The 12,699-nt window shown below is 30.6% G+C and overlaps 4 protein-coding genes and 1 pseudogene across 5 annotated transcripts, besides 8 other annotated features; 4 read left to right on the top strand and 1 right to left on the bottom strand.

The window, feature by feature from the left end:
• Positions 1 to 1,445: 1,445 nt before the first annotated feature.
• Positions 1,446 to 1,483: a terminal%2Cinverted (terminal inverted repeat of MuDR-5_TvMULE4 transposon ID:TVAGG3_0069640).
• Positions 1,446 to 1,864: a mobile genetic element.
• Positions 1,865 to 1,902: a terminal%2Cinverted (terminal inverted repeat of MuDR-5/MuDR-6/MuDR-7_TvMULE4 transposon ID:TVAGG3_0069620).
• Positions 1,865 to 3,864: a mobile genetic element.
• TVAGG3_0069630 (MULE transposase domain-containing protein) lies at positions 2,077 to 2,640 on the bottom strand (the record flags this gene model as incomplete). The annotated part of the gene is made up of 1 exon (XM_001324305.2): positions 2,077 to 2,640. The coding sequence occupies one exon, from the start codon at positions 2,638 to 2,640 to the stop codon at positions 2,077 to 2,079; it is 564 nt and encodes a 187-aa protein (XP_001324340.2).
• Positions 3,865 to 3,902: a terminal%2Cinverted (terminal inverted repeat of MuDR-5_TvMULE4 transposon ID:TVAGG3_0069600).
• Positions 3,865 to 6,516: a mobile genetic element.
• TVAGG3_0069610 (MULE transposase domain-containing protein) lies at positions 5,237 to 6,110 on the top strand (the record flags this gene model as incomplete). Its single annotated transcript, XM_001324306.2, has 1 exon — positions 5,237 to 6,110. A coding segment is annotated over one exon (874 nt), but the record flags the coding sequence as incomplete, so codon positions are not given.
• Positions 6,479 to 6,516: a terminal%2Cinverted (terminal inverted repeat of MuDR-5_TvMULE4 transposon ID:TVAGG3_0069600).
• A 1,097-nt stretch (positions 6,517 to 7,613) lies between these two features.
• Positions 7,614 to 9,252, top strand: TVAGG3_0069590 (annotated as a pseudogene). The gene has a single exon. A coding segment is annotated over exon 1 (1,639 nt).
• Positions 9,253 to 9,402: 150 nt separating this feature from the next.
• Positions 9,403 to 12,699: part of a mobile genetic element that runs on past the window's edge.
• Positions 9,654 to 10,103, top strand: TVAGG3_0069580 (uncharacterized protein; the record flags this gene model as incomplete). The annotated part of the gene is made up of 1 exon (XM_051221653.1): positions 9,654 to 10,103. One exon carries the CDS (start codon positions 9,654 to 9,656, stop codon positions 10,101 to 10,103), a length of 450 nt encoding a protein of 149 aa, XP_051106639.1.
• TVAGG3_0069570 (uncharacterized protein) lies at positions 10,634 to 10,795 on the top strand (the record flags this gene model as incomplete). The annotated part of the gene is made up of 1 exon (XM_051221652.1): positions 10,634 to 10,795. A coding segment is annotated over one exon (162 nt), but the record flags the coding sequence as incomplete, so codon positions are not given.

Raw genomic sequence — 12,699 nt, 5'->3', positions numbered from 1 at the left:
TATTTCCAGATTTTTCTATCTTTATTTTGATACAGTGAATAATCTTTATCTTAATTAGCATTGTGTACCCATATTGTGGCTTGAAAAATCCATTTAACAGATGATTCAAAGTTATTCTACATGAAGAAAGCAGTGAAATAACAAGAAAATTATGTTCGAAACACAAAATCTATAATTATATGGTATGCCATCAGAAAGATTTGTCAAATATGCACAAAATATTTTAGCAAAAGGAATTTTATTACAATATCATTATGATTTTACACAAGCCATGCATTTTCTTTTGAAATTATAGATCAAATGATGCCAAAAACATTGATTTTACAGACAAAGAGAAAATTTTATTTTAATTAAAATGAATCATATCTAACATATCATCCTGGTGATTGATGAAAGCTATTGGATATCCAACCTGCAACTTGAAAATCGGTGGTGGCACCATTCCTGACAAACCGAGAAATCCGTAAACAGATCTCTCGTTTTCTCTGTAAATCAGACTGATTCCGAGTGTTCTCGGAACTTTGAACAACCCTGTCTCAGTCACGTTTCCATCAGCTGCCGAACTTGTTTCTCCATCAGGTCGGATAAAAATTGCAAAATCGGCGAGTTTTATAAGAACATGATTTTTTCGAATTTTTTCGCTTTTGGATGCGTGTTTTGAAAAATAGATATTTTCGAATTTTGATTTTATCTTAAGTATAAGTTTTATATTAGGAATTTTTTTGACCTATTTCCAATCATTAATTCCGATGTTTTTTTAGGAATTTATTTGAGAAGAAATTAGGAATTTCGCTTTTATGCTATTACAAACTAATATTATGATGCATGTAGTTTATATTCATTGAGGCCAATGCCGGGATATCTTGCATTAAAAAAAAATTCAAAGAATTGACAATTGGATAGCACAAATTTAATTCTCTAGACAAAGTATTATTGCTTATATATTCAAAACATTATCCTTAGTTTTGATATGTTGGCCAAAAATTTTCGTGTTATTTTTTGTGTTTAAGCATAAATTATGTATTTACTTATGAAGGATAAGCATTTTATTCATTGAGGCCAATGCCGGGATATCTTGCATTAAAAAAAATTCAAAGAATTGACAATTGGATAGCACAAATTTAATTCTCTAGACAAAGTATTATTGCTTATATATTCAAAACATTATCCTTAGTTTTGATATGTTAGTAGTAGGATATGACGGGTTTAGTGACTTTTTTTGTTACATCTATATATAGACGATGCATTAAAATATATTTATTTATAAACCATTAAAAAAAATTAACATTAATTTTAAAATAATTTTTTATCTTTTATAAAAGAAGCTATATATAGATGATGTCAGATATTCCGCGATTAATTAAACATTGTTTAAATCCTGAATGGGTTTAAATATCATCCATGTAAAATTTTAGAACTTGGAAACGAAAAACTTCAGAAAAAATGAGAAAGGGACAGACTATCTCATTGTCACTTTTTAATTTAGCAAATGAACGCTTATGGAGTGGAGTTTTTGGGTAAATCTGATTTGCTTATAAATGAAATAAAATCAAAAGAAACCATATTGGCATTATATTATGCAAAAATAAATGATCTTACTTAGTACTTTTAAAGTTAATTTCAGAAAAAATTTGACACAATGGTATCCGGCACATACAAGTGGTGTACAACCAAAATATAAGTTGGTTTAAACATATATTGCTATATCTCATGATCTTACTTAGTACTTTTAAAGTTAATTTCAGAAAAAATTTGACACAATGGTATCCGGCACATACAAGTGGTGTACAACCAAAATATAAGTTGGTTTAAACATATATTGCTATATCTCATGATCTTACTTAGTACTTTTAAAGTTAATTTCGAGTGGGGGACAAACTCGCCCATTGTCACTTTTTCATTAACCTTAAACTTGTAATTTTCATTATTTTTAATTAACCTTATTTCTTTCCTAATTCCTGATTTATTTTATTCACTTACTATTAAAAGTCACATTTTAATAAAATATAATAATTTATTTATAGCATTTTTTACTATACTGTAATAAAAAATTAATTATAATAAATTAAATGTTTATTAAATCAAATGTTTTCTTTGCAATAATATTTTTAATGTTGAGTAAACAATGTTGGGATCAAGTGTATCATTTTTCAGACCTTTCTGAACAGCTTCAAGCATACTGATGCATTCGACTTTTTTAAATTGTGTCATTTCTTCGAAATCTCTTGTGACTTTTTTGATAATTTTAGCACTTCTCTCTGAATCCAGACCTTTAATTTGCAACTTAATCAGGAATGAAGGAACAACACTGGAATATAACTCGATGCCAAGTTCATCGAGTCGAAGATTTTGCCTTTCTGGGAAGTACTGGTGCTTCAAAACCTTGAAATGTGATTCCGAGATGTTGTTTGTTCCATCTCCTTCATTTCTATAGCGAAGCATCCACCTGTCAAGATGATGGCGCCACTGTCGGTCAAAGTATTCACGGGCAGCAGGTTCCTCATTTAAAATTTCTTCTAAATTGTTGTAAACTTCATCAGGATCAATTTCTTCCTCTTCAGAACCAAAGACCAATAACTTCATTAAGTTATAGAAAGTTTCGAAGTTGGAACGATCTTGAAACTTTTCAGCCTTTCTCATGACAGCGCGCAACACATGAACGCCACACCAAATGATCTGGCATAAGGGGATGGCTGTTTCAACAGCATTTGTGATTTGAGGTGCGCAGTCCATTGAAAAATAAGATGGTTCGCGATTGATGGAGCCAAAATATGCTGTGAGACAAACTTGTATATTTTCACTTGTGTCGGGCCAAACGAAAAAATACAAAAACGGAAAAACAATTGATTCCGCGAATTTGCCAGTGACGGCATAAAATGGTATGCGAGATCGCAAGAGCTTATAAGTGGAATCAATGTGATAAGTTTGTATTTGATGTGAAAAAGCATTTGCTTCGAATGGGGCGTAATAGAAAATCATACGATCTGGCTCGTGAATAAACTCGATGAGATCATCCGGAGAATGACTCTTAACCATGTCGACAAAAATTGCAAGAGATGTAACATCATCCGCTGAGAAACGGGTATTGATTGCATGAAGGCGTTTAGAAAACTTTTTTAAAGCATCTGTAGATTGTTGAAACATTTCCGGAATGATCCCACTATCAAATGGGATATTAAGATCTTTGAAACACCTTAATTGTGCGTAAACACGATCTTGATTTGATTCAAAATATCTTGTTAAATAAGATCTATAAAAATATGATGTAATTTGTTGTGATTTGTTTGGAAAAGGGGCAGAATGATTGTGGGTGTTAATACATTTTCGTATGTGGTACTTGTCATCGGGAAGTGTATCAACAAGGAAGCGACATGGATAATTCGGCCACTTACAATTAAATTGGATTTGATTTCTTTCTTTCCTAGTTTTATATGAATAACTACAACCTGCTTGGATTTCTTGTTGCACTCCATACTTAAGCAACTCGATATATGTGAGTTCGTGATCTTGGATCTGCATTAAAATGAAATGATTTGAAAGAATAAAGAATTTTGAATATATTGGTCTTATTTTGATAAGCTTGGTCGTGTTTTGAATAGCTTGGCCATCTAATTCAATTATGATCTTTGAAAATTAGGTGAAATAAAACTAAACATAAATGTAAAACTAGGGATATGAAATTTTGGTTGTACACCACTTGTATGTGCCGGATACCATTGTGTCAAATTTTTTCTGAAATTAACTTTAAAAGTACTAAGTAAGATCATGAGATATAGCAATATATGTTTAAACCAACTTATATTTTGGTTGTACACCACTTGTATGTGCCGGATACCATTGTGTCAAATTTTTTCTGAAATTAACGAGAAAGGGACAGACTAGCCCATTGTCACTTTTTAATTTAGCAAATGAACGCTTATGGAGTGGAGTTTTTGGGTAAATCTGATTTGCTTATAAATGAAATAAAATCAAAAGAAACCATATTGGCATTATATTATGCAAAAATAAATGATCTTACTTAGTACTTTTAAAGTTAATTTCAGAAAAAATTTGACACAATGGTATCCGGCACATACAAGTGGTGTACAACCAAAATATAAGTTGGTTTAAACATATATTGCTATATCTCATGATCTTACTTAGTACTTTTAAAGTTAATTTCAGAAAAAATTTGACACAATGGTATCCGGCACATACAAGTGGTGTACAACCAAAATATAAGTTGGTTTAAACATATATTGCTATATCTCATGATCTTACTTAGTACTTTTAAAGTTAATTTCAGAAAAAATTTGACACAATGGTATCCGGCACATACAAGTGGTGTACAACCAAAATATAAGTTGGTTTAAACATATATTGCTATATCTCATGATCTTACTTAGTACTTTTAAAGTTAATTTCAGAAAAAATTTGACACAATGGTATCCGGCACATACAAGTGGTGTACAACCAAAATATAAGTTGGTTTAAACATATATTGCTATATCTCATGATCTTACTTAGTACTTTTAAAGTTAATTTCAGAAAAAATTTGACACAATGGTATCCGGCACATACAAGTGGTGTACAACCAAAATATAAGTTGGTTTAAACATATATTGCTATATCTCATGATCTTACTTAGTACTTTTAAAGTTAATTTCAGAAAAAATTTGACACAATGGTATCCGGCACATACAAGTGGTGTACAACCAAAATTTCATATCCCTAGTTTTACATTTATGTTTAGTTTTATTTCACCTAATTTTCAAAGATCATAATTGAATTAGATGGCCAAGCTATTCAAAACACGACCAAGCTTATCAAAATAAGACCAATATATTCAAAATTCTTTATTCTTTCAAATCATTTCATTTTAATGCAGATCCAAGATCACGAACTCACATATATCGAGTTGCTTAAGTATGGAGTGCAACAAGAAATCCAAGCAGGTTGTAGTTATTCATATAAAACTAGGAAAGAAAGAAATCAAATCCAATTTAATTGTAAGTGGCCGAATTATCCATGTCGCTTCCTTGTTGATACACTTCCCGATGACAAGTACCACATACGAAAATGTATTAACACCCACAATCATTCTGCCCCTTTTCCAAACAAATCACAACAAATTACATCATATTTTTATAGATCTTATTTAACAAGATATTTTGAATCAAATCAAGATCGTGTTTACGCACAATTAAGGTGTTTCAAAGATCTTAATATCCCATTTGATAGTGGGATCATTCCGGAAATGTTTCAACAATCTACAGATGCTTTAAAAAAGTTTTCTAAACGCCTTCATGCAATCAATACCCGTTTCTCAGCGGATGATGTTACATCTCTTGCAATTTTTGTCGACATGGTTAAGAGTCATTCTCCGGATGATCTCATCGAGTTTATTCACGAGCCAGATCGTATGATTTTCTATTACGCCCCATTCGAAGCAAATGCTTTTTCACATCAAATACAAACTTATCACATTGATTCCACTTATAAGCTCTTGCGATCTCGCATACCATTTTATGCCGTCACTGGCAAATTCGCGGAATCAATTGTTTTTCCGTTTTTGTATTTTTTCGTTTGGCCCGACACAAGTGAAAATATACAAGTTTGTCTCACAGCATATTTTGGCTCCATCAATCGCGAACCATCTTATTTTTCAATGGACTGCGCACCTCAAATCACAAATGCTGTTGAAACAGCCATCCCCTTATGCCAGATCATTTGGTGTGGCGTTCATGTGTTGCGCGCTGTCATGAGAAAGGCTGAAAAGTTTCAAGATCGTTCCAACTTCGAAACTTTCTATAACTTAATGAAGTTATTGGTCTTTGGTTCTGAAGAGGAAGAAATTGATCCTGATGAAGTTTACAACAATTTAGAAGAAATTTTAAATGAGGAACCTGCTGCCCGTGAATACTTTGACCGACAGTGGCGCCATCATCTTGACAGGTGGATGCTTCGCTATAGAAATGAAGGAGATGGAACAAACAACATCTCGGAATCACATTTCAAGGTTTTGAAGCACCAGTACTTCCCAGAAAGGCAAAATCTTCGACTCGATGAACTTGGCATCGAGTTATATTCCAGTGTTGTTCCTTCATTCCTGATTAAGTTGCAAATTAAAGGTCTGGATTCAGAGAGAAGTGCTAAAATTATCAAAAAAGTCACAAGAGATTTCGAAGAAATGACACAATTTAAAAAAGTCGAATGCATCAGTATGCTTGAAGCTGTTCAGAAAGGTCTGAAAAATGATACACTTGATCCCAACATTGTTTACTCAACATTAAAAATATTATTGCAAAGAAAACATTTGATTTAATAAACATTTAATTTATTATAATTAATTTTTTATTACAGTATAGTAAAAAATGCTATAAATAAATTATTATATTTTATTAAAATGTGACTTTTAATAGTAAGTGAATAAAATAAATCAGGAATTGGGAAAGAAATAAGGTTAATTAAAAATAATGAAAATTACAAGTTTAAGGTTAATGAAAAAGTGACAATGGGCGAGTTTGTCCCCCACTCAGAAAAAATTAAACGAAAGACTATCAAAAGATAAAGTTGAAAGAGTAAATAAACTCGCTAAAGGTAATGGTAATGGTAATGATGATGAAGAATTTGATGAGTTCAACATAGAACTTTAAGAAACTAATGATTATTTGAATTTATGATATCAATTATCTGATTTATTCTTTCTTCAATCTCTTCTATTCTTTTTGTTAAATCATCTATTTTCATTAATAAGGTGATTCTTGATTGAGGAATAAATTTCAAACTAACCACTCCTTTTATTTTTGAAATTTTGAATCCATCAACTTTAAACATTTTATTCAATTTACATGTTGTCAATTCTTCAAATAATTTTTTATTATTAGCATAATAGTCATTAAATTCTTCAACAGATGAAAAAATTTTTATTTCAGTAATTGGTTTAACAACGTTTATTTTTTGTTGAACATTTTCACTTTCATTTATTTCTTCCTCCTCTGTTTCATTTATTTTTAAAATCGGTTTCATTTATCATTAAATAAAAATTAGAATATAAGTTATGAAATATATTTTTAATTAATATTAAATCAGAAATGGCGGCAGGATTCTTTAAAAAATTATGGGATGGAATTAAGAAAGCTGCAGGTTGGGTTCATCAGAAAATAATAAAACCCATTGCAAACTTTTTGGCACCAGTAGCGAAAACGGCAGGAACTATCATAGGTGGAGTATTAGGTACTAAAGCAGGTAATCCGGCAATGGGAGCACAAGCAGGTAACGCAGTTGGTGGAATTGCTGAAGGAATACTTAATAAAATAGGGGGTAGATAGTGGAAAAATAAATTATTTTTATCTTAGTATCGGTTGTAGTCTTTGATAAACTTTTTCTCCTTTATTTAAAACTTCTCTTATCGGGGCAGCTTTTGGTGTTATTGATTCAGCAACGTCACTAATTGCGTCTTTATTCTTAAATATCCAACTTGCTCCCTTCTTCAATGTTTCCCAAACTTTATGCGCTCCTCTTTTTACTCTATCCCACAGTTTCTTAAATATACCTGCAGCCATAGTTGATTATTTCATTAAAATTAAAAATTCATTTTCATCTTTTAATTTTGATTTTTTATTTATTAATAAATGACGACTAACTATTTGGTGCCAAACACTAAACCGATTAATGGAAATGTGTTTCATTCATTCGAAAAGATAAATGAAATATTCGCAAAGAATGACGGTAGAAGATATTATAGAGAACTTGAAAGTTCATGCTATGACTCTGATACTCCATATTTTGATGATAAACAAACTCATTTAAGAATTACAAATCCGGCTCATGATGTGAACCAATTAGGTGACACATATATTAAACGCAAAGTTAAAGCAACTCTAGTTTCAAATAAAGCTTTCGCATGTGATGCCGCTTTTAAATGCATGCGTTTATTCGTTGGTTACAAATCATCAAATCAAAGCTTTAAACAATTAGAAGTAGAAACCGAAAGAGGTGATGCCGGTTATCTTCAGATGGATTGCGCCCGTGAATCTTTCGCATTTGCAACATATAAACCAAAATCAGAAAGGAAAGTTAAAAAGTTTGTTCATTCGTTATATAATAATGTTCAAAAATATGATAACTCAGTATGTGGTAAATATATTGACCCTTCAGAAGTTTTCAAGAAGCAAATGAAGAAGTTGATGTCACTTTTGATATGATTATTCCGGTAAATGATTTGTTAGCATTTCAGGCGTTCGATGATTATCCTAAATCATTTGGTGATATCATTCTTAAATATTATGTTTTCAGGGATACTTTAGTATTTTGTCAGGTTGACCCGTTAAGAGTTGCTGATTTACAAAATTACGTTTATGAAAAGATAACTGATGAAAATTATGAAAAGATTATGAATCATGTTTATAAATATGATCGCAAATTCCAACAAATCGGACTTCCTGCCAAATTAATTACAAGCTTAGCCGCTACATCTGCTGACGCAACAGTTGATGACGTTATTATTTCATGCACAAAGATGGAAGTTTTAGAGGATAAATGCATTACACCAGGATACGGTTTAATTGAAGAATCAGTTAAAGCAATACCACGTTTATTCAGTAAGGAAGATCCATTCATGATTCCAGCTCAACATATTGACGTTCGTTCACTAAATGGAGGTTGCATCACTCCTGAAGGTATCAGCTCAGATTTCTCATACGCTCTTCATAATGTTACAGATGTTGTGTTAACATTTCCGAAGAATGCAATGCAAAGAACAGTTTTAGAAAATCCAATGCTTCGAGGTCTTCAGGTCACTATAGATTCCAGAAACTTCCCCGATCAAGCGATGACCACAGTGGGTGACATATTCTTTACACGTATGCTTCAAGCTTCTGATTTAGATGGAGTGAATGAATGCACAGAAGAATACGAGGACTCATTAACTAGACCACTGAATGAGATGATGGCACGCCATTAGCTAGAACATGGAAAGACCAAACTTCATTCTTATGCACTATTCCAGTTCAACGTGATGGAGCGGGTATATTCTTTGATGGATTAGAAACTTTCAACTCACAAGTTACAGTACAAGTGAAAGCTTATCCAATCATTCAGGGTGAAAATGACACTTACTGTTCAAAGGTGACAAATCCTCCTCAGGTTTGGTTTACTAGGACTACATATTGGACATGGACACCGGATGAAGGTTTGAAATATCATCCAACAGGTACACCACCACAGTATAGAAGTTCATATGATGAAATATTGATGAATAGAAATGTTTAAAATTATAAATTTATTTTTGATTAAATGGATTTAAATTCATCCACCCCTTATGAAGAATTAGCAGGAGTATATAATACATACGTAGATGATATGATTAATGAAGCATTGAGTGATAATAGAAATGCTCTATCTAAGGAAAAATTAATGAAAATTCCATATTCTGAATGTTACTTAAATTCAATCACTGCAGCAATTGGTAAACAAATAAAGGTAAAACATTAACGATATTAAAACAAATTATCATTATTGCTAACACTTCCCCCTATTCACATGTGTTAATTTATATCAACCGTTCAGGTTCACCTTCAGATGATACATTTGAATCTTTAAAGCATTTAATCAAAATTCCAATTATTTATTTATCACAAGAAGAAGCAGAAGATTATTTAAAAAACTTTTTAATGTATAAAGAATTATATAATACAATCAAGAAGCAAGGATTAGAGGATAAAATTATTGATAAACAACGGGATGAATTATTTGAAACACTTTCTATTTCAAATTTTGATAGAGAATTTTTGCATTCACTCATTTTTCTAGATGATGCAGTGAAATCAAAACTAATAACAAATGAGAAATCATATTTTAATCAGTTATTAACTCAATGTCGACACATTCAGTGTTCATTCTTTATGGCTGTTCAATACTTCAAAGCATTAAGCACAAACATTAAATCAAATCTATCAACACTTTTCATTTTCAGTGGGTTTAGTCGTCAACAGTTGAACGTTATGCTTTATCAAGTGAATTTACCAATGAGCATTAATGAACTTTACACACAATATCAGCAATTAGGTGAACATGGAAAAATAATAGTTGATTTAAATAAAGGAAGTGTTAAATTTGATTAACTTTTTATAATTAATTTTTATTTTTTATTTATAATTAAACATGACAGAAATAGCAAATCTTCTACAGGTTCCATTAAAACAAGGGACAAACAAAAAGGGTGCATATAATAGAACTATGAAAGTTCCTGATGGAATGAAAGAATTAGTTCATATTGTTGCTGGTCTTCAAAAAGATGTTAAACAAATGAGAAACGTTTTAACATTACCAGAAGCTCAAGCATATGCCAAACGTCATGGTCCAAATTGGGAAGCACACGAAGCAGACATTACGGGTCCAAATGGAAAACCTGATGGTATAAATGAAGTTTTCGTTACTGATGGTCAAGGTAATATTAAAGTCATAAATGGTTATAAATTAACTATATCTGATTATCCTAAACGTAAAGCATATAATGAACGTTATCCTATGCAATTTGATGAAAATGGAAAAGCTGTTAAACAATACATTGGAGAAGGTGAAAATGGTCCAATTAATTCATACCGTCATAATCCATATTCTTATTTCAATGAAGAATTAAATGCTATTGAAGAGGGACCGGATGGATTACCACGATATTCTAACCAGTTTGATGGTCAATATGCAAATATTAGACCTGAAATTTCAGCTAAGAAATTCTTTAAAGTTGCTTTATTCGATCCAGTTTTCGCAAATGTTAAAGATGAACTTAAACAGCAATTCCAACCAATTATAGTAGCAAGAATTGCATCAGGTGCTTTATCTCAAGCATTCAAAGATTTAATTAAGAAACCATTATATCAGCAACGAGGTTTAACTTATGATTTAGTTAAGGAATCAGATAAAAGAAAATTTGAGAAATCAGATGATTATAAGAATGCAATTAATGAATATATTCGGTCTATTAATTTCGATGAAAATGCTAAAAATCAACTTCATGAACAAATACAGGGAATAATAGATTCAAAAGTTCCAGCAAAATAAAAGTTTAAATATATTTTTTTATTCGATTATAAATGAGAAGACGTTTCACTAGTCAAAAGAACACTAACGCAAAAGCAGAGATTACGGTTGGTTATAACGTAAATGATGATAAATCACGAATTATTCAAAATGTTAAAGTTAATGTTAGCCCTGAATTAACAAGGTCAGCAACTCAACCAAATTTATTAACTCGTGACTTACCGAAGAATGAGGAGAAAAATGGAGACCCAATCATTTTATCTGAACCTGGTAAAGAACCTGTTGAAATTCCCACTTATCCAACATACCCCCCACCTCTTTCATCAAACATCGAGAACCCATATAAAATAGACATTAATTCTGAATTAATGAAAATTTACCGTGATATAATAATTAATAATTATGATTCAATAATAAATTTAATTGACCAATCCGGTTTAATTATTTTACCTTATGAATCATTAATTCACATTATCGCCATTCTTTGTGATGTTCAAGATTCAGACGTTAAGATTCAATTTTTCATAGATGATGAGGTTTCATGCTGCGGAACAGTTGCAAAAATAAATCCTATAAAGGATATTAGCACAATTAAGATATCAAAGAACGGAACAACAACTGAACTTCATTTAACATATAATGATATTTATAATAAAATAGTTGATGAATATAAAATATCACTTGAAAAATTCTTTGTTAAGGCTATTTAATATTCAAGCATTAACATTATCGAATAATAATCCTTTGAATCATAATCAATAATAATTGACCTTTCACCAGTTTCTATCGTTTGTTTTATTTCTTTTTGTTCCCCACTATCTGGATCGGTCATTGTAATTGTTTTTGTTATAGTATCAGCTTTATCTTTAACTTCAATCTTTTTTCCATCGGGATATTTAAACCAAAATTCCAAAAATTCGATATTGTCAATCTGTTCATATTTTAATCTATCAATTACATTTTTAATACCATCTGAAAATCTTATGAAATGGTCATTATATGGGTTTGATTGAACTAAATTTGAATGAAGTGAAATATAACCTGTTGATGAATATGACATTGACTCATATTTTCTGAAAACACTAAAATTTATAACATGAATGAATTTCTTATTCGTTGAATTTATGAATTCTTGAGGTAATCTTATTCTAGTTTTATTTATCACTGGAAAATAACGCTTTACCATATTTTTAATCGTAATAAAAATGTCAATTATCAATATTATTTCGAATAATAACTGTGAATTAAATTTAACAGTTAGCGGAATTTATAATGTTACTCTCGTTTCTGTGAGTGGTAAATTTAATCCCATTCTTTTAGACCCTTCAGATTATATATCATTTATTAAAGATGACCATGAAAAAACGTATAATATGTATATAAATAATGTGATAGCGAAATGGGATATTAACATGATTTTAAGTTATTTAAATGAATCATTTATCGTATGGTATGAAGAAAATTTTAAATCAAAACCTGATAAACTTTTTGAACTTGATGAAATAAATAACCTTATTAAATTTCCGCTGAAAATTAAATTTTGTACTCCTCATCTTCGTTCATTGTTGGGGATATTAAATTTTGAAAAAGATGTTGGGGATGTTTTGTATTCTGACACTGGTTCCAATTTCATTTTAATCAAATGTGATAAAGTTAATACCCCAATGAGATTTTCAC

Source organism: Trichomonas vaginalis, chromosome IV (assembly GCF_026262505.1).
Source record: "Trichomonas vaginalis G3 chromosome IV, whole genome shotgun sequence".
In the NCBI taxonomy this organism is placed as follows: Eukaryota; Parabasalia; order Trichomonadida; family Trichomonadidae; genus Trichomonas; species Trichomonas vaginalis.
This window is presented reverse-complemented; position numbering and strand designations above follow the sequence as displayed.